General features: G+C 37.6%; 2 protein-coding genes across 4 annotated transcripts in view; one reads left to right on the forward strand and one right to left on the reverse strand.

Moving 5' to 3' along the window:
• Positions 1-24,229, reverse strand: part of mre11a (MRE11 homolog A, double strand break repair nuclease) — a 40,339-nt gene extending 16,110 nt beyond the window's left edge. Inside the window, exons 1-12 of one of the 2 annotated variants that reach the window (XM_015341629.2) lie at positions 24,150-24,229; positions 13,438-13,511; positions 12,890-13,022; positions 12,456-12,616; positions 12,248-12,335; positions 11,536-11,677; positions 6,934-7,048; positions 6,184-6,369; positions 5,410-5,581; positions 2,912-2,992; positions 1,898-2,024; positions 1,492-1,598 (exon numbers count right to left, since the gene is read on the reverse strand). In XM_015341629.2, the coding sequence (XP_015197115.1) occupies positions 1,492-1,598; positions 1,898-2,024; positions 2,912-2,992; positions 5,410-5,581; positions 6,184-6,369; positions 6,934-7,048; positions 11,536-11,677; positions 12,248-12,335; positions 12,456-12,616; positions 12,890-13,022; positions 13,438-13,457 (1,332 nt within the window). In that variant the 5' untranslated portion in view covers positions 13,458-13,511; positions 24,150-24,229. Of the gene's footprint in view, positions 1-1,491; positions 1,599-1,897; positions 2,025-2,911; positions 2,993-5,409; positions 5,582-6,183; positions 6,370-6,933; positions 7,049-11,535; positions 11,678-12,247; positions 12,336-12,455; positions 12,617-12,889; positions 13,023-13,437; positions 13,512-14,267; positions 14,376-24,149 lie in introns of those variants that run through there. The other variant, XM_006628128.3, reaches the window with a different exon arrangement.
• Positions 14,438-20,722, forward strand: ankrd49 (ankyrin repeat domain 49). 2 transcript variants are annotated; one of them, XM_069190112.1, is made up of 4 exons: positions 14,483-14,537; positions 15,412-15,639; positions 16,467-16,765; positions 20,137-20,722. In XM_069190112.1, the coding sequence occupies exons 3-4, from the start codon at positions 16,520-16,522 to the stop codon at positions 20,593-20,595; spliced, it is 705 nt and encodes a 234-aa protein (XP_069046213.1). In that variant the 5' UTR covers positions 14,483-14,537; positions 15,412-15,639; positions 16,467-16,519; the 3' UTR covers positions 20,596-20,722. The 2 variants fall into 2 exon arrangements, with proteins under 2 accessions (XP_006628192.2, XP_069046213.1); XM_006628129.3 differs by lacking the exon at positions 15,412-15,639 and having other exon boundaries at positions 14,438-14,537.
• Positions 24,230-25,711: the final 1,482 nt, after the last annotated feature.

The following is a 25,711-nucleotide window of genomic DNA, read 5'->3' on the forward strand; positions in this document are numbered from 1 at the left end:
TCATGCACTGTTGCACTAACACATCACATATCAATATGCAAAAAAGGAACCAATTCAAATTGGTCATTCTGAAAGCTCTACATCATCCTGCTCTCAGGGGGCTTCGTAGTATTAAGTGCTCCTCCAATAGCTGAAGGACTCAAATATCGCTGAGGAAAATGTCATGTGTCATTATGAAACAAGTAGGAACAGTAAATAAACAGTTTTGTAGGCAGACAATTATCAGCAAAGAACATTTTAGAATAACAAAGGAAACACGAATTTGAAGACAAAATTCACTCCCATGTCAAAGTATATTAAAGGATATTAAAATGCTATACTGTGACCAAAACAAACAATATTGCAAAATATCTGATAATTATACTTCTGGACCTTTTTAAGTCTATGAATAAGACTGAAGGTTTATTTTTATCATGACGCAGAATGTTTTCTTCCCACGTAATTAAAAAAATTCCCTTTGATACCAGAACAAACAGCCCTGATGTTCCACAGTGCAACTCTTGCCACTTCCAGGTTAATTATAGCTAGATTTGGTATAGAGATGTTTATGCTGAAATTATATAAACATTATACCATAACACAGTATTGGCATATTCAACTGGAGCGACTTACAGAGCTTAATAAAAATGGACTGCTTAAAAAATAAAATGAAAATGCATGAAGCAGAAGTGCAATATATTTCCCCATTCCATATTCAGTTTTTTAAATCTCTAGAAGCCAGCAGTTTTTAACTAGAGGAACTTCAATCAAGTTTTGACATCAGTGAAGATTTAACGGGATTACATTTTGAAAGTGTCATAGAAATTTAATTCAGAATGGGACAGCAACAATATTTCACACACCGCCTGCCAAAGTGGCATCAAACTGTGTTTATTTGTACCCCCGGCTAAAAGTACTTTTCAATTCATGATACAACACACCGTTAACCAATGCAGGAATGTCAAACTGTTTTGAAGATTTTGACTGAAAGCCACCTACTGGGTGTTTTGAGGAGCACTGAAAGAGAAATATTTGGCTTTTCTGCTGCTATATCACTAAAAAAACTTAGGCATGTTCCGTTTGTTCTGACCCTTCTGTCAAAATTCACAAGGTCTATTCTAAATACACTTTAACTCAATAACCATGCTGTATATCATCTTCATGTTCCATTTTATAAACTCAAGACTGTGCAATGTTAAATGTTAGGTCATGAATAAAAAAACATATAGAAAATAATACACTCAGTAAGAGAGAAAAGCAGAGTCTTTTTTAGCATATCCAATATGCATTAACATCCAAACTAAGGATGTGTTTACTAAAACTTTAAAACGGCAGACAGTAGCCTCTAATGTTCTAGATCAAGAGTGTCCAATCCTGGTTCTAGAGTTTTGGTCTGTTTGTAGGTTTTCATTCCAAACCAGCTCAGCAAGTAAATATCACATTTCATTAGTGCTTTGAAGGGACTGGCATGAGCACAGTATATATTCTGCCTGTTTCTTTTCTCATACTCACTCTCTCTGCTGTTTCAAGGTACTGTTTCACCAAGTCCTCCACTCTCAGCTGCATTACTTCCGAAGAGGTCCTGCTCACAAGCTGGTCAAAGTTTATATTCTCATCTCCTTGAAAAATCAAGAAAAATACAAGAATCATTCACTGTGAAATAATAAAACTTCTAACCATGGTGCTTTGGAGATCTAAATTGAGTTTTGCAGCCTCCAAAATAAAGAAATACAAGTTTAAAACAGTTCACAACAGTTAGTTTTCTTTCCAAAAAGATGTGCCTTTAACTATACTTGAGGGAATATGTGACTGAGTCTATCAGAATGTCTTCATTAAGATGGGTTGTACCCAGGGGACTGACTATATTAATTAATTGAAGTGTATTGTTAAACTGCATTCTAGAACAAACACTGGGAACCTTTTCCATCCTTTGCATCTCTGTGCCTGAAGAAGTGAATAATGTCTTTAGGATTTGCCACACGGTCCACAAACTTCTGCCTGAAACGCATTGTGTTGAATGGTTCAAATCCTCCACTGTAGTCAACCTGAGAGACAGAAAGGAAAGAAGCCTTTGTACTTCCCAAACATTTTAGTCCTGCAAGCTATAGGGGATCCTTGTTACAAATACAATAGCTATCCTTACAAGGTTAAGAAAACCGCAGAATTCTCAACAAAAATTGCGTGCACTGTAATTGCTACAGGTTGATTTTCAAGCAGTTCTCATTCTTCATAAGGATACATTTTTGCTTTAGAAAACGTATTGTCAATGACACTGGTTACAAATTATTCCTGCCAAAACCCCACTTCCCTGCCTTCAAAATTCCACCGCCCCACTTCCCCCTGAAGGTCCAAATTGAAAAATCCACAAATACCCCCAGAGTACACTACAATTCCCTGATTGTAATGTTAGGGTGCTACATGAGTAATCACTCCAGTTGGAACAATTATTCTAAAAAATGCTCACCTAACACCCTAAAAAAAAACCTCAAAAGGCAAGTGCTGAAATGCAAGAGATATTTACACAAAGAGCCTAGACAATTGATTGAAAGTGCTCCTTCAACTACAGTATGCTTCTGTGCTAGCTTATACAAAATAGTCAATCATAAACGTCTGGGAGGAAAGTAGTCATTTTCTCTTTTAAACCATGCTTTAGAAGATGTGGGCCTTACACATCAAGACCTCATACTTAGAAGATAAAAAAAAAATATTGTCAAGAGTATAAATATAATACGTACAGAGCAACTTCATATACTGTATAAAATCTAAATCAATTGCATAAACTGTATAGATCGCTTCACTTAGTTAAAACTTCACCCACTTTTTGCTCTTAGAAACCTTTCTGTTGAGTGTATCTTATCAAAAAATGACTTTCCTTTCCTTGAGTGTTAGTCTGTCTGCAAAAAAGTACCCACTCCACTGTAATCGCACTCACCCTCAGCCGAATGAGAGGTTTGTCTGGAATGTGGGAATTCCCAATTCGCTCTCGTTCAGCCTCATCAAGCATTTCTTCAACCTGTGCGAAAAACGGGGCATCAAATATTACTACCCAGAATACCAAAAACTTCAATAAAGTAAACCTTACTGGATAGTAAGTCACTTACTGGTCATTCTGTATTTTCTATCATGCGACTGGATGCCATTAATGTTTGGTTTTCTGTAGGGCCTTTTTCTGGTGAGCACCAGCCCAGATTGGTTTTTTAAGAAAATGGTTGACAAAAAGGCAAAGCAAGTGCATGGTACAATGGTAAACTACAGAAAAAAATCATTAGCATTAATTATTAAAAACCACAATAAAAGCTACAATTTGAAACATACTCCATGTTACTCTTCTACTGATTGTATTGTATGTATTGTATTATTATTATTGTATCATTCGTTACACCGTGTGTGTGTTAAGCTGCTGTTGCACTGCAATTTCCCTCACAGGATAAAGTATCTGTCTATGTAATTTTCAGTCATTTTGATCAGTTTCTAGAGTTAATGTGGAGCTGAAAAGCTAATCATGGTCTCACAATTCAGAGAATAAATATCTCATTGGAAACAGTATTGAAGACGTGGTTAAGGGAAAGACAAAGAGAACACACTATTTCAGTTTAGATTTGAACAAGAGGACTCCCTTTAAGTGCAAAGTGAGAAGCAGAATAACCAATTTTGGACAAGTCAAGACAGTCACAAACTTTATTGACAAGAAAAACAGTGTACTTAATAAGTCTGCTATATTTAAACATTTACAATTTAATTCATAACTAGAAAAGTACCCAAAATCAAGCTGCATTCAAGCAGCTGCAATCAAGCAGCTGTTTCAAGCTGCATTTTCAGAAGGCTGGTTAAGCAAACTAAAAAAATGACAATATCAGATATCAATTAAAGCAAACTTTATTACGAAATAAAATTTACTTCATTATAGCATGAGGTAATACTTGTTTTCCCTCTGAACTATGACAACATATGTGATACCAGTCATTACCATTTGCGTTCACCTCTCTGCTCATCTGGGCTTTAAAACTGATTAAGCAACTCTCTAATAAAACAAAGCTGTGGTGTTAAAACAGGGTTCATCTGAGCTGTGAAGGAGAAGATTAATTATTGATCTTTTTTGTCACCCTCCAGTGGCTCATTAAAAAACCTGCAGCACAAGAAGGTCAAGTTCAAACAGACTTTTAATTATGTCTTTAAGATATTGCAAAAGCTTAAAACTACAATAAGTAAACTACTGTGGCTTATATGAATACAGCATTTAACCTTAAATCTAATTCCATTTCAAACAGCTATATTTGTAAATTATACCATTTACATCATGTAATACACGTTGTCAATCAAACTTAATGAATTGCGGTTATTTAGAAGTTTTCTGGGTAACAAACAAAAACAGGGATCTTTTTTAACACAATTTCATGTAAACCTACATCACCAATGTTCTAGGTGTAGTGACAGGAAAAGCTCAGATGGGTGTGCAGTGAAAAGCATGGAGAGACATAATGACAAGCATTCAGAAAGCACTATAAGTGCACTTATACTGAGATATTGGAAATGATTCATTTCTCATACAGCCTTGAAGTAATGTTAGCTATTAATCATACCTCAGCTATATTCCTCACATTCTACATAAGATGCACACAAATTGATGTACTATGCTCTTCTGTTGAAAGTGGATCTATTGAAATACAGTTTAGCTGAGGAAAAAAACACTTTTCTAATTCACAAATTTACCATTAAGTGAACAAGCACAAAGGGAATTAGTCTTTATGTCTAATTACATTTTTAATAATTCTAAAATTCTCTAGGATGCAGTGGGTGCTTTATTATGCCCTTGAAAAGCTTAGATGATCAAGTAAAAGAACAACTTTTTTCTAGCCCTTTGCTAGACAGGTTCTGTAGATTTCTTTCAAGGCAAAATGACTTCCCCAGCTTATAAAGTAAATTTAGTAAAAAGAGGTGCAAGGAGAAAATAACACACTACGTGATGCCAAGAAGCAATTTTTTTTCTTTGTGACTTGCCTTTGCACTGTCACCTCAGGTTTTTTTGAGGATGATTTCTCGGGGAAAAACTAAGCAGCTTGAGAAAAATAACTGAGAAAGAATCATCACAACAACCTAATACTGTAAATGAAATAGGTTTCAAAGTCAAATAAACTTAAGCATCAGGCAGCACAAATTGTATGCTACAGGAGAACAGGTACACTGTATGAACCTCTTCACAGAACAAGGAATAATATGAGAAAGAAGGGATACAATGAGAGGAGACCATTCGGCTCATCTTTTTCAATTAGTTACTAAAAAGATCCTACAGAAAAGCAATTGTATAACAGACTACAGTGAAACAACAGGGAAAACTGTATAAACCTCCACAACATAACGCTTGCTACCCTAAAGAAAATTAATTTGCCCTTACCAAACAAAACCATTATAAACAGGATCATGGCTATGTACCTTTGCGATGCAGAAAGTCTCGATTTTCTGTGTGACTTTGGGGTGGTCAGGGTTGAAGAGGCTACTGTGGTCCGCCAGTACCACATCCTGGATGAAGAACTGACGCACAGTCTGGAGAGGGATCTTCTGCAGGTTCATTTTCTTTCCCTTCACTCGCAGCAGACCCACATGCCTGGCAAACCAAACATCAAGGTTAAAGGGGAACTGCAGGCCCAATGTCTTAGACCAGTTATTAAATCTCGGTAACTAAATAAATTCAATGACGTTCTAGAAAGACTTTACAAATTCCAAGCTAAGCACAAAATCGTGTACCTTGTGAAAGTATTGTAAGTCACCATGTTGTCGCAAAACCCCTGGTCTCGCCATGGGCAAGAGCAAGACTTTGTGCAAATTGCAACATAAAGCAGCCCTTCCTGCTCACTAGTCACCGTAATCACTAATGTAATGCGATGTACGAGCAAATAAATACAGGTTGCTTAGCAGACATTTCACAGCAGAAATGTTCCAATGTGATCTGCAGTTAACACGTTGTATTTGTCGCCAAAAAACCATGTCATTAACAGAAAATAAACAGAATTCAGGTTTTAAGGGAAATACTTCCACTAACAACAGAAACAGCTGTAGAACTCCCAAGAAAGAAGCATTTTCTATTTTTTATACAGCTACTCTCTTAAAAATCAAACTAGCGATATTCACAGCAGCTCCAGGTCTGCTTGCACTCCTGCGAGTCACACCACAGCTTAGTAACACTGGGAACAGGGAAGTCATGCTTACTTCTTCTCCGCCTCTCCTGGGGACAGGGAGGTGACCACAGAGCTGCCAGGCTGCGTGACATAGAACAGCTGCTGCTCGTTGCGAACGGGTGAGATTTTACACTCGTGCTCGTGGCCCCACACCACTAAGTCCAGGAAGTCGTCTAGAAACTGCTCGGGGATGTAATTCGTGGCACCATGTTTGCTCCTTGAACAGAAAAACAAACGCACAAAGAGGACCGTAAATCATCTCTTCTTGCAGTAGCTCTTTGTCAACTTCAGAGGCCACTGAATTGGTATTCAGCTGAATACAGTCATCATTAATAAAAATTTCTAGTACATTCCACTTTGATTTAAAGAAATCTTGCTATTGAAGTGGCAAGAATTTCACTTATTTTACCTCTCTTTATTATTACTCTGAGACAGAGCTGAAAGATGAGATGACATTCAATGGATTTACAATGACCCAGGTCGACATGCCAAAAATAATACTTCTGAAAACCACCAACTGGTCCTTCAATGAGTACAGGAGGCAGGAAGGAACTTAAAAGGATTTCAAAGCTAAGCTGGCAGACAAATGAAGAAAATATGTTTCTATCAACACCTTTATTTCACACTTCACTGATCAGGAATGACAATGTACTGTGGTTGATGCAGTCATATAGGTGACATACTTTAGATTGCCTCTTATATCTCTGGCCCAGATACATTTCAGAAGCAAAGCTTATTTTGCAGGAATTAAGTGCTCTTTTGTTTCAGAAAGCAGCTGTACCTATTCTGGTGAATAACAAACAGGTTAAACCAGCTATTTTCATCCTCCCTGGGTCGAAGCATGACCACCTGGTTATTGATAAACATCCTGTAAAGCCTCTCATCGGGAATGGAGCCTGAAAGAAAAGCAGAAAGATATTATACTTGCTCCTGATGGATATCTTTGCAATCCCCAAATTATCAACCGCGCAGGGAATCAACTCCAAAACCTTTAACAGGATGACAACCCTTTTAAATAAACTTGCCCAGGTGACAATGAGATAAAAACATAGTAAATTGTTAGTGGTCACATAATGAGAGATTTCTGGGGCACAGAGTACTTCCAATTCAAGTTGTGTATTAGACAGCCACCATATTGCTTGGACTGCAAGCCTACACTGAGACAAAACAAATATAACATATCCTATTTTAAAAGATAATAAATATCACTTTCTGAAGCATAAAAATCTGACTTGGTGATAAAAGTGCACTTTTGCAGTCTTTAAACACTATTTGCAGCTTAAGTGCCTTAAATAACAAAACCGGGACAGGACTACAAAAAAGGGTCTAAAATTGTAGTTCACAGTTTTGACCTCCTAAATAAGACACTCTAAAAAAATGCTCTACATTGAATTCTCCTTCTTCTCTACACAGGCTTACATTTGGCTCATGGTCACACCGCAGATTGAATCAGCCCTTTGTGTAGAGTGAAATGGAAAAAAGTGAAGTAGATTTCTCTAAGAGAAAAAAAACAAGTCACTTACTGTAACTCTAAAGTAGTACACTTGGACCAGCTTGTGCTAAGTACTGCATATGGCACAAAATAGCACTTTGAGAAGCCACCTTCAAAAGCATTATATAAAATAAAGTTTATTATTACAAAATGCAAAGGAAAATTCATTTTATTAATTTGAGTTTAAAGCCAAAAACCTTTCTGTACTCTTTCAATAGTAAAGAATACTTTTGAAAACCATAGTGTGCTTCTTAGAACAAGACCTCATATCAAGCAGCTCATTAGCTTTAGAACAGCAGAATAATCTCATCATAAACAAATGAGCTTCCCTGTGAGGGTCCATGTTAGGTGGAGAGCTAAAAGAGTCAAATACCATTAAAAAAGTATATTGAACATTAAAAGAAAAGGATGGTTAATAATTGCAACAAATTCATAAAGCTATTACCTGAAAAATTATCTTTTTTGCTCTGATATCTTATTGAACACACAGAACATAGCTCAATTCATTAGGTTCATGAACATCTGTGATCAAGAGGATTGATCAACAGGGAATCTGCTGTGATCCTCAGGCTGGTATGGTTTGCATCCACAGCTGGAAACATTACAAGCTGTGACTCATGCTTTGCACTAGGTTGTCTTGTGGGATTCTGTCCCTTTTCTTTCATTCATCCTGGACAAACATCTGTCTGTTCCCTGGCTCCTGAGTCCTAGTGTAAATGCCAAGTGCCATCGGAGCACATTTCATAAATGTTCGATCAAACTCACATCTAGCAAACAGGGCATTCTCATCTCCCAAGAATTCCACTGTTACACGAGCGGCACTTTTTTTGTTTTTCTTTCTTGATTTTCACCAGGCTTGACATTCAGCAGATTAAATCACCTCATCGCCTGTACCCAATCAAGTCTCTGACTAATGCCACAGTTAAAGGCACTCAAGAGTAAGTCAGCCAAGAATGATCACTTAGACAAAATGATGGCGACACCATTTAATCAACATACTAAATGCATATACTTTATTTTTCTAAAAACACATGTAGAGAGGTAGGTTTATTTTGCATGTGAAAATCACAACAGCCCAGATCTAGAACCTCGAGCAAAGCTGTGGAAAGGAGAAGATCTGGGTAAAAAAATGTAGGGAGTATCATACACCTTTTCAACCACACCTGGGAGGACTGAAATATTTTGTGTTCAAAACCACTTGTGCAAATATGGCTCCATTAAAACCCCACCTTGTGTGGACGGTATTTTATGTTGAACGGCATCAATAGATGTATTAAAGTGCTTTATTTACACTAGTGGCTTTTGGTGAACTCAGATTACACTACAAACACCAAAATAAAGTCCATGAAGAGAAAAAAAACCCATGAAAAACAAGGGCCTAGTTTCCCCTTTAGAGAGTGTTTTAACAATCAGCTCTGTCTAAAGATATGGGTGTCTTATTGCTTCACAAAGCTAACAAAGCCACTGCTGCACCCATGCAGCTTGTATTTATGCAGACATTTTACTTTGTCCAATGATAAAAAAAAATCCCTGACTTCCGCCCATAAATGGAAAACAATGGTTGCGCTTTGAGTGCAAAACACAGCCTGGCCAAGTGATCCTCGACCTTGAACCAGTAAATATGACCACCTCCTGAGAACAGACCAGATCTTAAAAAGGTGGAGGCAGATAACAACTGCAGTTGCCACACTTTTACTTTGGTTTTATTGAGCAACTATAAATTGGTTTTGCAAACTGACTAATAACATGCAGGCTTGACACTAGCTCCTCATCAATACATAAAGAATGTGCCATTTTAAAGAAATGTTTTCCACATCGGATTTTAAAAAAGTATAGGAAATATACAATTAATACAATTATGTACAGGCTTGGTACTTTTCAATGCCAAGTATTTTGTCCTGGTATCTTCTGGTCAGAAAAAACAAGTCTGTTAACTGTTCTGTTTAAACTGACTTTGACACTTGCTAATTGCTTTCTGTCTGACAGGAGGCTGGGGAGCTTCATCTTTTAACTTTGGAATTGTGGATTAATTAACTGTTTATTCTGTGTGCGCGGATTAGTGGTAAAATGAAATGACTAAATTTAGATACTGTGGGAAAGATATATCTATCGAGCCTTTGAAAAAATGAGGTATGTGGTTTTTGAAAACTTACATTTTGTACAAAAGGCTTTGTTTTGAAAGGTGAAGAATATATTTATTTAAACAGGCTATGGATATTTAAACAGACTAAACATTTAAAAAGAAGTAAAGCAGAAGCTCCAAATGAAAACAATGTTTTTCTATGCTAGTATTTTGTACACAGCAAAAATATAAGTGTATAAGATCTGCAAGGTGAAAGTTTATATCAGCAAAGGGCAACCACTCAGATTTCCTGCACTGCCACTAGTTAAGACTTAGAGCCAATGTGTGTAATGTGTAATGTTTGAGTGACTGAGAGGACCTATGAGTGTTAGAGCTTGTGACTGCTGCACAAGATTACAAGGCACCAGGTGTGCCTTGGAAAGTCAGTTGAGCTGCCATTGAATTGATTCCATGGGCACCTGGGAGTATAGTGCGATGTCAAACCAAAGAGAGCTATGGTAGAAATTTCGACAGCTGTGAATTTAACATTGGAAAATTCAGTTATTAGAAAGAACAGCAGAGTGGGATAAAACCAAGCTTAAGGTTACTACACGTAAATTTAAAATTGGCGGTACAACAGACTAGGATTGAGAGACAAATCTAGCTAGTGGGTGAGCCTCTCACTCCTTGCCACTTGCCCAAGTACCCACTACCCAGCATCCTCATCTCAAAGCGGTCTTGTTTTTTATATCGTAACAAACACTCCAGGTTCTGTGTCAGGGAATGACAGGCTGGAGATGACTTTACAGACTCCCCGACAGTTTTATTGCAGAGCTTCATTACCATACATATTATATACTATAGTACATTACGCGACAGTATAGGGGATTTGGCTATATGCGCATTAGGCTATTTGTGAAATTAAGAACCTACTGTACAATCTTCCCAGGACATTTTTAAAGAGCAGAAATGTGCTTTTCATGATCGTAGGCTAATCATGCCCTATTTCCCACCTTTGTTCCAGGCCCTGTCGCACCAGGAAATAAGACACTCACATAGTTCATGCGACACATTAACAAATTGTGATAAGATTAAGCAACAGAAAAGGAAAAGGAAAGTCTCCTTAAACTTCTGTAATGTATCAGGTAGCCTTATAATTTGCATTCATTTATGGATTTTCAGCAAAGAATACAATAAAAATCTGAAAGATGTGGCTGCTTAATTATAATAGCCATTTTATCCAATACATTTTTTTAACTTATCATTTATTATGGTGTTGGTTTTTGAACATTTTCATATCTTATACTGAAATTTATTTGAAAATTATCTGACACATACATTACTGCATAATGACATTGAATAGTACCAACTGTGATAAACTACCATGTTTATCACATACTTTTGATCTACTACTGCCAGAAGATTTATGATTATCAAAATAAGAGGTGATAAATTAAGTTAATCATTAATTCCAGATTTAAAATCCTACTGACTAAATCGAATTCTTAAAATGTTGAACACTGTAAAATAACAGCCACACAAGTACTGTATAATTAATAAATAATCCTTAACATTTCCAGGCTAATTGTCATTCTAATAAATTGGGACTCCAGAAACAAAATATTTTTAGATTTAGCCTGCTGTCATGATCATCCTAATACAACATCACTTTTAAAGGCTCATTTTAAGAGAAAAAGAAGAAACCTCTTGGGAACACTTGGCAAGTCTTGAAATCGTGACTGAAATCTGATTGTCACTATATAACATTAGTTTCTCTCCATCAGCCTTGTAAAGTAGGTTTAAAGATCAAAAGTTCAAAACTAACTTACCGATGCCATAAAGTGCTATCTTTGAGTTTCCTTTCTGCAGCAGAATTGGGCTTATTTCAATCTTCTCCACAGACTTAGAGTAGCCAAAGTGATTAACCAGCCCAGCACAGCTCAAGAGGTCTAATGCACACAACCCATCTGCCTGGGAGCAATTAAAAAGCAGGAATTTAGTTTGGGGCACAAAAGATTCCATTTTCAAAGGGGACCCTACTTAATGTGATACAAACACATGCATTTTCAGCAGTCCTAAATGGGACAAAAACAAATTAACAGCACACCGCAATAAAAACTAATCTTGCAATGAAGTTTGTTTTAGTTTTACTATCCTTTTTGGCAACGTTCCATTTTTTCCATCAAACAATTAATCAATCCACTATCAAGAAGCAACTTAATGCGCGTAGGGGTAGGGCACCTCAAAGACTTATCCCAGAATCATGGGGAGCAAGATGTAACCATGTCTGGATGTCAGGTACACCAGTTCTTCACTGCACACACATACACAAGCTTAAAGGGACAACTTAGAGACAAAAATTAACCTTGCATCTTACTGTATCTTTGGTAGGGGAAAACCAGAGTACTAAGAGAAAACCCATGCATTCAATCTAAACACTGGGAAGCAGCAGTGCTACCTATTACTCCTGCTTGCTCCCCCTCATCTAAACACTTAGGTCATGGCTAGTAAACATTCCAGGAATGCTGCAGAACTCATTACCCCTGTGGGATCATCATGGTTGCCATGCACACTGAACACTGGAATGGAGATGTTTAGATTCCCATCTTGATAGTTAACCCATGGAAACCTGAAACGAACACAACAATCACAATCAGAGTGATTGTTCCAAAGCCAGATCAGAAATAAGCTGGAAAAGGGGCATAAACGATTAACATGGTAATCCACCTATGAAATGTTGCATACTCACCTGCTATTAGAAAAGTTGACGGCCTGATCACTCAGGATTTCAAAGAGTATGGGTCGGTCACCCATGCAGTATCTCCGGAGGATCTCCATGCAGCTGTGCAAGGTCTTTCGAGACGGTTTGTTGTCATGAAACAGGTCACCACCCAGCAATATAAAATCAACCTACAAAAGCACAGTTATGAGGGTAGTAGTATAACACATAGCTAATAACAGGGTTCAAGGCAGTTTTAATGGGACTAACTGTCCACAAACTCAGATCTTGGTCTTGGTAAGAATACAGAGAGCAACACATTCTCACACATAAAACTAAAAACTGTCAATTATAAATTAAGTTAAAAATACTTTATTCCAGATCTATGACTGGGAACGTGACAAATGAGGGGCTGAAACATGTGAGGTGAATTCAAATTTAAATGTCCTCCCTCTGTCTCTTACTTCATTCTCTTTTGCACAATTTAAAATTTCATTAAACGTCACAAAGGTATCATTTCCCCGGATCGCATCTTTCTCCATGTAGCCAAGATGAATGTCAGTAGCTATTAAAATCTTGAAAGTGTCCTCATCATCCCTGAAAAAAAACAACAGAAATAATGATGATGGCACCATGACAATAACTACTAATTCAGGAAGACAATCATAAAGAATTGCTTGCATTTGAAACAGTGATTTTCACCCTGAAAGATATAACAATGATTAATTTGTAGGAGATGTACTTCATCCATCACATCAGTGTAGGATCCAGCAGGGTGATGCATGGCAACCATTAAATACGAAAAACAAATACTACACAGCAAATCCGATGGAAAAGTGAGAAATTAGTTTACTGCTTGAATTTAAAGGAAACTGAAGGAAAGCCAGATTGTCAACGCCCAAAGTGGAGTTTAGTGAGGACATCGGAGTTTAGAAGGCTCGGGTTCCCTTTAACTATTGAGAATCATAAGGTTTGTGCAGAGAAATTTTATAATCTTTAATGAGACACTCACAGGCTATTTCCAGATGTCATTCTGAAGTTAAACCGTTTTCAGCCGATGCACATCAAAATACCCACAGCCTAAGCCTAGGGAAAAATGAAGAAAAGCTGTAAATACTGTAAGCAACAAAGCATCAGTCATTTTAAAATATACATTAAGTTGCAAAACATTGTACACTTTTATATTTGTCCATGCAAATGAGTATTTTAATTGCTTAACTGCAAAGATGACATGTTTGGATCATTTTAGTTCAATAATACTGTAGAGATGGGTGGAGACAGCTAAGAAACATGATTTACTTATTTATACTACACATGCAAGCAAAAACGGAAACCATTCTGTCAAAAAAACAGAAAGACCAGAAAAATAACTATTTCTGATGGTACATGAATTGAGAATGACTGGACAATAATAGGTAACAAATATTTGATTAGCTGTTGCAGTATTCATGCAAATGTTTCTGAAACAATACTGTGCAAAAAGGTAGATGTAACAGGTTAATAATGGCATTTAAATCCATTCCTTAGGAAAACTGAATGGATGGCTACGTAAGACCCAATAAAGATTGATTAAATTACCAAGTGTAGCTACCTCATTGTTTTTAACTGCTTGTTGTTTCTTTAAAGGCCGGAACTGCAAGCTCATACGAAATTTGTTAAAACTACTTGAAATACTTAAGTAAAAAACAAGTTACTGAAAATGAAATAATTATGATATTACATTAACGCAGTCGTAACAGCAAAAATGGACTATTTACGTATGTAATATGTGTCATTGAACTTTCCGACATGAATTAACAGAAACGCATTCAATTAATTCATTATGAATGAATGTTTTGATACCTTTTGTATTTCAGGACAACCTCTGGAATTGTTTTTTCTAAGTTAAGTCAGTTTCGCTCTCCACGTGAAACCTCACTCCTACGGAAGTAAATGATTGTTTACGAGCCAACAGATCCCTTGTGGGATTTGTAGTTTGTTTAAATTCGAAGGCAGCAACGAAATATGTAGCGGTGTGTTAAAAAAAGAACTACAATTCCCAGAAACACTTCCGATAGCGATAGAGAAAGGGAGCAATGGATGGCCTGTTTAAAAAAGAGTGAGGCAATATTGGTAAGTGTGTTTAGATTACCCTATCTTAAAGCATTTTTAAGCGTGTTATGAGTACATCCCAGTTTTAGCTTGAACTGTGGTTTTATTTTAAGCTTCCCGTAGTTAGTAAGCAGCGTTGTGTAATTTGTAGAGTGTAAAACGCAGTCTCTTTATCGTTATTATTAAATGCTTAATTGAATAAGCATTTAAGTTATTTTCTAGAGATTGTTCACTTGATATGAATATATTCACTTCTTTAAAAAAAAACAATGGATGCTTTAATATCTTATGATGGACTGCCCGTCCAGAATGCCGTCTCTCCTTGCGCCCTGTTCTTCTGGGATGTGCTCCTAGAGGAGTATGGATATTGTTTTAAATTTTGGGACAATCCAAATAATCCAAATTACAATCCAAATAATTTTTATCTCGTTTCGGCATATAGCTACCATGTTTATTTTTTATTGTTTATAATCTGAATTTGCAAATTCAGAAAGACTTCATTTTTGTGGCATTTGAAGAGATTTGACAGGCATCACAATTCTCGAGAGACACGTTGGTTCTTGGCTACTTGGAAAATTAATTTTCCCCAAACCTCCTGAACAGTTTATAAATCTTCGTCTTGATGACCTACTATCGCTTATGCTTTTACACTTCAATTTGTATTGTTGCTAGTCAATAATCAATGGCAGTGGATTGAGGGATCTTAAATCGTGATGTGTTAAATGCAATATAATCTGGTCCGACCAAAAACCTGCCGTTAATTCGTTGTAGGGTACTCGGGAGTGGAACTGGGATGTGCGTCATTTCAAGCAACAATAAATAAAATATCATCTTTATAAAAATGTATTTAAGATCACATTGTTTGAGTTTATTAATGTATGCTTCCATTTAAAAGCTGTGATTGTGTATCACCCTGCAACTCACAACTGGCAACCCACTGAAGCTAAGCAGGTGTGAGCCTGGTCAGTACCTGGATGGGAGACTTCCTGGGAAAAACTAAGGTTGCTGCTGGAAGAGGTGTTAGTGGGGCCAGCAGGGGGCACTCACCCTGCGGTCTATGTGGGTCCTTATGCCCCAGTATAGCGACGGGGACACTATACTGTAAACAGGCACCATCCTTCGGGTGAGATATAAAACCGTCATTAAAAATCCCAGGGCGTTTCTCGAAAAGAGTAGAGGTGTAACCCCGGCGTCCTAGCCAAATTTCCCATTGGCCCTTACCAATCATGGCCTCCTAATAATCCCCCTCTATGAATTGGCTTCATTACTCTGCTCTCCTCCCCACTAATAGCTGATGTGTGGTGTGCGTTCTGGCGCACTATGGCTGCCGTTGCATCATCCAGGTGGGGCTGCACACTGGTGGTAGTGGAGGGGAGTCCCCATTACCTGTAAAGCGCTTTGAGTGGAGTTTCCAAAAAAGCGCTATATAAGTGTAAGCAATTATTATGAATTAATTAAGATATCTCCTGCTGTCCATGCTGGTTCTACATTTCTGTCTTAATTTACTACTAGTGTGCACAGTGCAACACACAACAGTCTTTCTGTTTTGGAATCTATGAATTTTTAGGGCATTCAGAAGCTTCAGTCATTTTTTATAAAAATACAGAACATATGAATCTGACGTGTAAAAATGCTCCTTGATTTTGTTTTTTAAGCCTGAATACCCAGAGCAAACGTTGCAGCGATATTTTTATACCTGTGTAGTTAAAAGGTTAGCTGTGCCATGAACACGTATGTAGAAACTTTCATTCATCCTGACGTTCCCTTCAGATAACGCTAGGTGAAACTTCGAGATTCAGAGGAATGACTGAGGCTTGTGAGGTCTATATTTGTGATTGCTTTACGATCTCTCCTTAGATAGAGGACTTGAGCACTCATTTGAGAAATAGTCAAATTCTGTTTTCATATAAGGGAGACAAATAAGAAATCAAGTTCTTTTGTGTTGTCCAGAGAGGTGGGAGCAAGAGTGTTATACCTGGGCCTACAGAGACAGGCGAAGACAGATGGGGAGTCGTGAGAGAACGGTTATCCCGATGGAATTCCCAGAGGACTTCAATCAGCTGGAACTGCTTGATACACACCGGCACCTCATCCCCAGGGGCACCCTGAGTCTCTGGCCCGAGGAGGAGGAGGAGGAAGAGGAGGAGGAGGAGGAGGGGAGGCGCACAGAGGAGTGGTATCAGGAGCAGGAGCGCAGACTTGAGAGCAGGCCCGCGGAGCTGATGCTCTGGGCTGCCGAGAGGAACCGCGTGAGTGCAGAACCTGTTGTTCCCCGGCGTCCTGGCCACATTTCCCATTGGCCCTTACCAATCATGGCCTCCTAATAATCCCCCTCTATGAATTGGTTTCATTAGCCAGCAGCCATATCATCCTGCAACTCACAACTGGCAACCCACTGAAGCTAAGCAGGTGTGAGCCTGGTCAGTACCTGGATGAGAGACCTGCTGTGAAAAAACTAAAGTTGCTGCTGGAAGAAGGTGTTAGTGGGGCCAGCAGGGGGCGCTCACCTAATGCCCCAGTATAGCGACGGGGACACTATACTGTAAACTGGTGCCGTCCTTCGGATGAGACGTAAAACCGAGGTTCTGACTCTCTGTGGTCATTGAAAATCCCAGGGTGTTTCTCGAAAAGAGTAGGGGTCCTTGGCGTCCTGGCCAAATTTCCCATTGGCCTTTATCAATCATGGCCTCCTAACTATCCCCCTCTATAAATTGGCTTCATTACTCTGCTCTCCTCCCCACTGATCGCTGATGTGTGGTGAGTGTTCTGGCGCACTATGGCTGTCGTCGCATCATCCAGGTGGATGCTGCACATTGGTGGTGGTGGAGGGGAGTCCCCATTACCTGTAAAGCGCTTTGAGTGGAGTGTCCAGAAAAGCGCTATATAAGTGTAAGCAATTATTATTATAATTATTATTACTCTGCTCTCCTCCCCACTGATAGGGGAGTCCCCATTACCTGTAAAGCTCTTTGATTGGAGTGTCCAGAAAAGCGCTATATAAGTGAAAGCAATTATTATTATTATTATTATTGTTCCGCTGTTTGTCACAGCTTTCAAATCGCCACCCCCCTACCTCACACGGTTCACCCCTCCAGCACCCGAAATCTACACTCATGTCCACCCACACGTTCGAAGCCCGGTGCTGTACGTGAAGGCAGCTGGCCATAGGACAGAAGTAATAAAAAAGGGGGAATTTGCAGTCGCCGTATTTTTGTCATTTTTGAGTAGCAGGTGGCCTGAAAATTTCAGGACAAAGTCTGGAATGGAATATTTGTGTGTGTGTTTTTTTGCACTATTTAAGCTACAAATTATCAGTGTTGATTATTTCCTTAACTGGATCCATGTAAGCAATTCAGAAAATTCAGTAGGCCTAGATTTTAAGCTTTTGATCAACTGAAGAAAGCAGTGACACCTGCTGGGTTGTGGTCTATGAGGTCCTGAGGTGTGTTCTACTGTTACAGGAAACTCAAACAGCCAGTGAATTAATTACAAAGGTTGCATTTGGGGTCTTACTTACAGCTCCGTCTGATGTGTAATATTAAAATACTCTTCAGAGGCTGAATGAATTGTAAAATGCAAATTTGGGTCACTATGAATTACCCTGCTTTTGAATAGTATGTTGTGAATTTAACGTTTTTAAGTCAATAAGGCTGCGTTTGCGAGATCTTTGCAGTGCTATCGATTTTTTTTAAAGTTCATAACCTGAACTTCAGTTTTAAAATGGCAATAATTTTGTAATCTCAGAAATTGCGCTATATTTTCACCAGTACACCTACCATTACTGGTGATTTTTCTGTCTTCTGTATTGACAAGCAGGTTATCAACTAAGTGGAGATCTGAGCTGTGTGTTGAATGCCATTTAAGAGGCATTTTGAGTCATTTCACTTGTTGCCTCTGAAAGTTCTGCATTTTTTAAAGCAAAAAAAACATTTCTGTTGCATAAATTGAAGAACATTTAAATTTTTGTGCTTTTTGTATGATATGTATTCCAAATTTAAAAAGTGTGTAACATCAAATGTTACTAGACCTAACTGTAGGCCTGCTTGTTCACACACAGCTTTGACTTAAAAATCCATAACAGCAGCTTTGGGCTAAAAGAGCTGTGCTTTAAAATGGAGACATTCAAAGTGGACAGTTAAAGAAAATAAGAATTTCCATGAATTATCTTACTTAAAAGTGATTAAGATAATATATGTCACAGAACCTTGCATTTGCATCTGTATTGCTCATTATTTTTTATTTGCTTTTCTATGCTGTTTTTTTATTATTGCATTTATTTTTTACATTTTCATTCTTGGTTATTTTCTTCAGACAAGAAGAAATGGGCATAATACAAACAGCACTCTCTGTAGTTCCCAAAGTAATTTTGTGTAAACTGTACCCACTTATCCAAGGTTAATATATAAGGAACCACACTCCTCATGACCCTCAGTCCCCCCATGCCCAGATCTTGGTACAAAGCAACTTTTTCCACAGTAAAAAAATTGCTGCTTAATTTACTAACTAGGATGCAGATGGAAAAGCTTTATGCATGACAGTGTATTCCAGGAGAGGTGTGAGTTTAAACAAATCATTTTAATCAGTCGCTGATTTATTCTTATGAGTTGCCATGAAAGAAAATGAAGTCGAGGGTGACTGTTTTTCACAGTCATTAATTATAATAGGGAATTATTCGTCAGGCATAATTAAATTGTATATAATCTGATTTCCATAATGTTCCTGGGGATCTGTGCCCAAGCAGAGATCGTTAGTGTCTAGGTCACAAGTGGCTGGTAATTCTCAATGACAATGCAAATGACGAGCTACCAGGGAAACCTGCGAAATGAAATCCAAAATAAGCACATAGCATAGGCCAGTTTCCCTCACTGAGTGCATTCTCCAATTAATAATGCAGTTGGTGGAATATATGTACATATGTACTGCAAAATGAAAATTCAGCTTTGTGCTCCTATATAAATGTGTGCAAAATGACTAACTGGACTGTTTGTTTACACCATTAATGATATAAAAAGTCAAATCAATACATTTGTTTGTTTTTAATATGCCACTGAAATGTCACGTTACCAGAATCCATAGTCGCTTTTTGAAATCCTAATTAAATAATTGTGACTTACAAGTTTCTAATAACAATAGCAAAGATATGTAAATTTACAAAGATAAAAGCGTGTGTGCCCATCGGCTAAAACCTTTTTACTTTGGCATTTAGAAATGAATGTCAGGGCAGCACCTCCCCATGCTATAGTGTCCCGTGTTTTTAAGTAGGTATTGAAAAGCGTTTCTTTATACTTAACTTCTTTGACACAGCCTACTATTAAAATGTTGCCTCTCTAGAGAAACGTGTTCTTTCGGGCAGGGTTTAATTAAATTAGACAGGCTTTGTGTCCCACGTCCCTGGTGAAAAATCTCATGTTCCCAGCTTCTCTGCCTCTTCAGAATAATTTTACATTTTCCATCAACATCCAGTTCGGTGAAGTTCCCCTAGTCAAGATGAAAGAAAGAATAATCCCCTAAGTATTTCTTGCTTAAACAAATCAGAAGATGTTCCCCGCAGGATTATTTTGGATTCTTTTTCATTCCTGATTTATTTATTCGCTGTTCTTTTTCCTTTTTCTTAACCAAGCTTGCAACTGTTCAGCGCCTGCTCTTGGCCAGTGCAGAGCTGGGGCGCATTACGGATGATGACGAGTACACCCCACTGCACCGTGCAGCGTACAACGGACACCTGGAGGTCGTCCGGTTGCTGACCCAGCACGGGGCGGACATCCACGCCAGGACAGTTGACGGCTGGACTCCCCTGCACAGCGCCTGTAAGTGGAATAACACCCAGGTGGCCTCCTATCTCCTGCAGCAGGGGGCGGACATCAACGCCCAGACCAACGGCCTGCTCACACCGCTACACCTGGCCTCCGGCAACAGCAGGGCCAAACAGACCCTGGAGCTGCTGCTCATGAGCCGCCACATCAACCCCGAATTAAAGAGCAGTAGTGGTGAGACCGCTTTTGACATCGCTCGCAGGACTAGCGCGCTCTACCACCTGTTTGAAATTGTGGAGCCCTGCAATAATATCCTACCGGAATAACGATTGTGGAAGGGATGATGGGACTGAGGCACATCTGAACTCCTGAAAATGTTCTTTGTCCCATGAGTGTCAATGGCATATAAACTCTGGTGGCAGTGTCGCATTAAAAAAGTCTCTTATATGTCTTCATGGATTGGTTTTATTGTTCAGGAAATGCCTCTTTGCACAAAAATACTCCTCAAACCTGAAGTATTCTTTAATTCATTTAGGGAAAAAAAAGATTTCATTCTCGGCAATCTGAAAAGGATACTCCAGTCGTTTTGTGAGCGAGCTTTTAGAATTTCTCCCTAAAACCTAAATTGAGGCTTGAACTTGCTGCATCACACAGTAATTGCCTGTGCTTAGTAGAAGTGTTAATTGAGCAAAATGTAGTTATCACTGAATATGTTGTTATTGCACCTTTAACTGGCAAATGTACAGTAAGTGTTTGCAGAGCATTTTGAAGTAACTGGAAAATATATATTTTTTTGGCAAATATTCCTGATTTCTACAATTTACCGATTAAAGGACTGTAGCACAAGGGAAAATAAATGCAAAACAATTAACACATTTTAAATCAATTCCTGTGGCATAATTATTTTGAAAATGACAGAAGGTGGCACACCAGTTTATTAATATGTTTATTAACTAAGCTGTACCTTGTTGGACACTTAGGTTTCATGAACATTAAATTGAGAAACTTCCTTATAAATTGAGACTGGAAAATACCTGCAGTTTTGCCCGGTCCTGAAACATAACACTTCTTTCCACAACAAAAATCTACCTGGCACAATTCACTGTAATTAGCATTCTTCCTATTATATTGTACTGAATGTCTTTATAATCTAGTCAGTACATGAATGCTGGTGTCTTCCAAGAGCCTCAAAATAAAACCCCAAATTCTCCCTGCACAGGTAAACTAGAATCAGTAGGATTATTTTTGCTTTAAGTAAATAACACTTACTTACTGTATCAAATAACACCAATCCTTTTAGAAAGTTCCGTGATTTTATATTGAATCTATAGTTTAATGATAGTATTATAGTTAACAGGGACATTGTAGAGCTTGAATCCACCAGTGTCGTGTCTTACATTAATTTCTGAAAAGGTCCCCACCAGCAGTTTTAGCCTAATTTTATCCCTTTACTGCTGGCAATTTGTATAATCCGAAATTACTTTTAGGATGACCATAGTCCCATCTGGGTGACTCCTCTGTGTCCCCAGGTATAACACTAATAAACTTGAGAAGTCTTTCATCCCCTCTGCAATCTCACTCAAAAATCATGTAAAATAACTCTCTTATCTCCTGAAGCACTGTTCTCCTGTATATTTTGTTGGTGATGTTTGTCTTTTTCTATTGTATTGATGTGTTGGACACTGCTATAAAACAAATTTCCCCCAGGGATAATAAAGCTTGAAGTGAAACTGAAATAAAAGCTTTATTAATACCAGCAAAAGTTTCAGTATGAGATATGGAATAGAAAATATGTACATGTAATAAGAACGGCTCTGATGTAAGAGCTTTTATCTGCATCTGGGATACTATTATTTTGTAGGTATATATTTGTGAGAAAAGACTTTAAAAGGTTCCTTGCTATCCGAAACACTGACTTTAATCTCAGTACATTATAATTAGACAGTAATAAAAATCCTCATTCCATGAGAATGTAAACAATGACAGCAAAACAAAAGCTCTAAACAGTATGTACTGTAGCAATAATACGGTTTGGTATGTAGGATGAAAGTGTGCTTAAAGCAGAGGCATTCTTTGTCACTTCCTCCCTCGACGTTTGTTCTTTGAGGTGTGATTTTCCCCCAGATATGGAATGCTTCGACCACCAGTAGCTAAATTACACAAACCCATGTTTCCCACTGGGACAAACAATAGTGAAGTTAATCTCGTTCTACCTTTCCGCACCACAGAAACCATCAGTTGTTTGGTCTTGTTGATTTTAACAACAGAAATATCCTTATTCAACATCAGACAGTTTATTTGGTTACTACTGATATGTTTTTCTGAAAGAGTATTTCATTTTGTATTTTGTTTTGATATATGAAAGCACGGAGACCAATGGTTCATTGTTCAGATGTGCTGATAAAATGAATGTGCATCAAATCAAGATCTGAACTTATGTGAGGGCAGTAGGGAAGGGGTGTGAGCAAAAGCAGAAACTCTACTACCCTATTCTACATTCATTCGAAACAGCAAACTGGTAGTTTTAAGTAGATAATGACACTATATCCTCTGTTTGGAAATGTTTGGAGACAGAATAGTCTCAAACATCAGACATCACTCTTCAACAGTGCCAGCAAATCTGACAAACTTGAAAAAAGCACCAAAAATGCTAGCAGGAGGTCAGTTGTTATGCTGTAATGTTTAAGTGACACTGTACAAGTCCATGTCTGCAATATTCTGTAGACAGAAAAAAACAGGTGCAACAAATATTTATGAGTATGAACTGCTATGTCCAGGTTCATTAGTGTAGAAACTGGAAATACACTTAAACCAAGTCAGATTTATACCCAGGCTTCTCTGAAGAACAAGTATGGAAGAGGGATACTGAGGAAATGCTTTTTTTCCTTATTTAGAGTGCACAAGGATACAAGAGCCTGCTAGAAGATTCTCCACACCTGTTTTAGTTTAAAGAATGTTTGATGTCAGTTTTCACAAGTCAAGACAACAGAGGTTCTTCTCAAAAACCTACTGAAAAAGGAGCACGCACCGAAAGAAAGACAATAAATGTGGGAATTCCTGAAGGACAATTTAAGTTTAAATTGTAGTTTTATGTGCTGTTCTTTATTTCCATTACTAAGAATTCTGTATTTACAGGGTTACTGAGGTCCATTTAAAACTGATTTTTCTATAAATGCTCAGAATATATCAAAGGCAGAGACATAGAAAACAATAAAAATGCTAAAGAACATTTTTTCTGTAATTTATTGTTGATTTTTATGCAACTCGGTGTGACTAACGGCCATCAAATCTAAGGTGCAGTGATCTGCATACCACCCACTGCTGTGTAAATGACTTTTAGCAGAAAGCCTGCTGTGTAATACAGAGGTCCTAGAAATGTATGTGGGGCTTGTCGTAATATAACAAACTACAAATTAGTAATCACTTAGTGGCATTTAAACAGTAGGTCTTTATATATTTAGGTATGTATGAAGTGCTGGGCCATAAACGGTTCTTCAGTTTCTGTGAACTAATTTAACTTTGCATTTCAAATTGAATTTAAATGTATCACTTATTACCCTACTATTAATGCCAATTGCAATTTTTGATTTCCACATTCAGCATTTCCATTATTACCCGACCAAGTTTTATAACCAGAATATAAAGTCAATTAAGCGACTGCTACTACCACCACAATCATTACTGACAGTGTTAGTGCTACTATTATTGTTGCATTCCATTACAATAACATTTTTAAAATTTATTTAGCACAATCATCACACGCTCTATGAGCTCTATGTGATTTAATTAAACCATACAATCATACACATCAATTAACAACGTAGCTCATTTTATTTCTTCCTTTCATACAAAACAAAAATAGATCGATTAGTATACTTACTCGTGTGTAGGAACATATTGGCCAGAACAGCAGTTCATATGTAATTGTATAGCATTTTAAGACAACAGAAATGCATCCTACTTTTTTAGTGCATGCAGGTTACACTTATGTCAGTATAGTAAATTCACTTTGTTACGTCATCTCAAAAGATTCGGTAACCATCACAACTGGAAAAAAACATACAACGTTTGTAAGAAAACAAGACCCAATGAAGTTTTTTTCTGTTGATTGTAAGCATTACACCGATGTAAAATGGACGATAAAGATTACAGCCGTAATAAAATGAAATGTCTTCATGTCAGAGGCGAAAATAATGTAACGGATCACCATAAGGATCAGCGTGAGTACAAAAGCAGGAATATGAACAAAGACATCGAATATTGGTATAATCTTTTCGGATATGAATTCTTCTATTTTCTGAATTCTCTAGCGATCATTTATCTATTTCATGCTCTAAAAGAAATGGCTAAACTTTACGTTTGCTGTTTGTACATCCATACTATAACATCAAAATGCGTCAATTTGTTCATTTCCTGTGACAGCACGCTTTTAAATGGATGGCTGTCCGAAACTACCCGTGAGTTGTTACTAATTGAGTTGTTAACTAATTGAATAAACAGATACATTACTCAAATTAAATACCAAAGAAAAAAGTAAAAACTTTTCGTTTCAGGCTACTAATATAATTTGTACTGCCAGTCCGAATCCAAATCATATTCATTATCTTATTATAGCCATATATCTTTTAATTTAGGTGAAAAACATAATATTTCCTTGTAATTTTTGAAGAATGCTTTCGGTTTCAAAATCGAAGATGTACTCCCTCTCTGATTATACATGATTAGCTGCATAAAAAAGGCGTTCAAGTGAGTTACATATTCCAGGTACACCACCATTCTTGACCTATTCTAAAGCTTTTCAGTGCTTTATACATTGCATCAAACTGCACTATAGTAACGTTGAGGAAGTAACAAAGAGGGTAATGGAATTTGAGGTGGAAGGTAACAGGGGAAGAGGCAGGCCTAGAAAGAGATGGATAGATTGTGTGAGAAAAGATATAGAGGTATGTGAAGTGAGTGAGGAAGATGTGCTCGACAGAGACAAGTGGAGAAGAGCAACCAAAGCAGCTGACCCCAGGACAGTCTGGGACTAAGGCTGTGAAAAAGAAGAAGATAGTAAATTGCAATACTACATGGGTAGGAATTTCACCAAGTGAAATGGGTTAGGGAAATATAACAAAATGTTTTTGAAGTTCAAGACTTTAGTAATATGGGCGACTTGATATCCATCAACACAACTGCATTTTAGCTGCTTAACTACAACTTAGAACCATAAATGAAAGAGATTTAGTACACCTCATAGTGATATAGGTCACAATTGCTAGCAACCTTTGAGCATGTCATTTTGTTCCTGCTTTCTTGTTCTTCTTCATCTTCATGTAAATAGGTAAGACATTTGTCTGTCACAACATGGATTGGGAAACAGAAGAAGACACAAATGAACACAGGAATGGTCAACCGTCAATGAAAAATCTGTCTGGTGGGTTATTACTGCTTACTCAA

This window comes from Lepisosteus oculatus, chromosome 5, assembly GCF_040954835.1.
Source record: "Lepisosteus oculatus isolate fLepOcu1 chromosome 5, fLepOcu1.hap2, whole genome shotgun sequence".
NCBI lineage: Eukaryota > Metazoa > Chordata > Actinopteri > Semionotiformes > Lepisosteidae > Lepisosteus > Lepisosteus oculatus.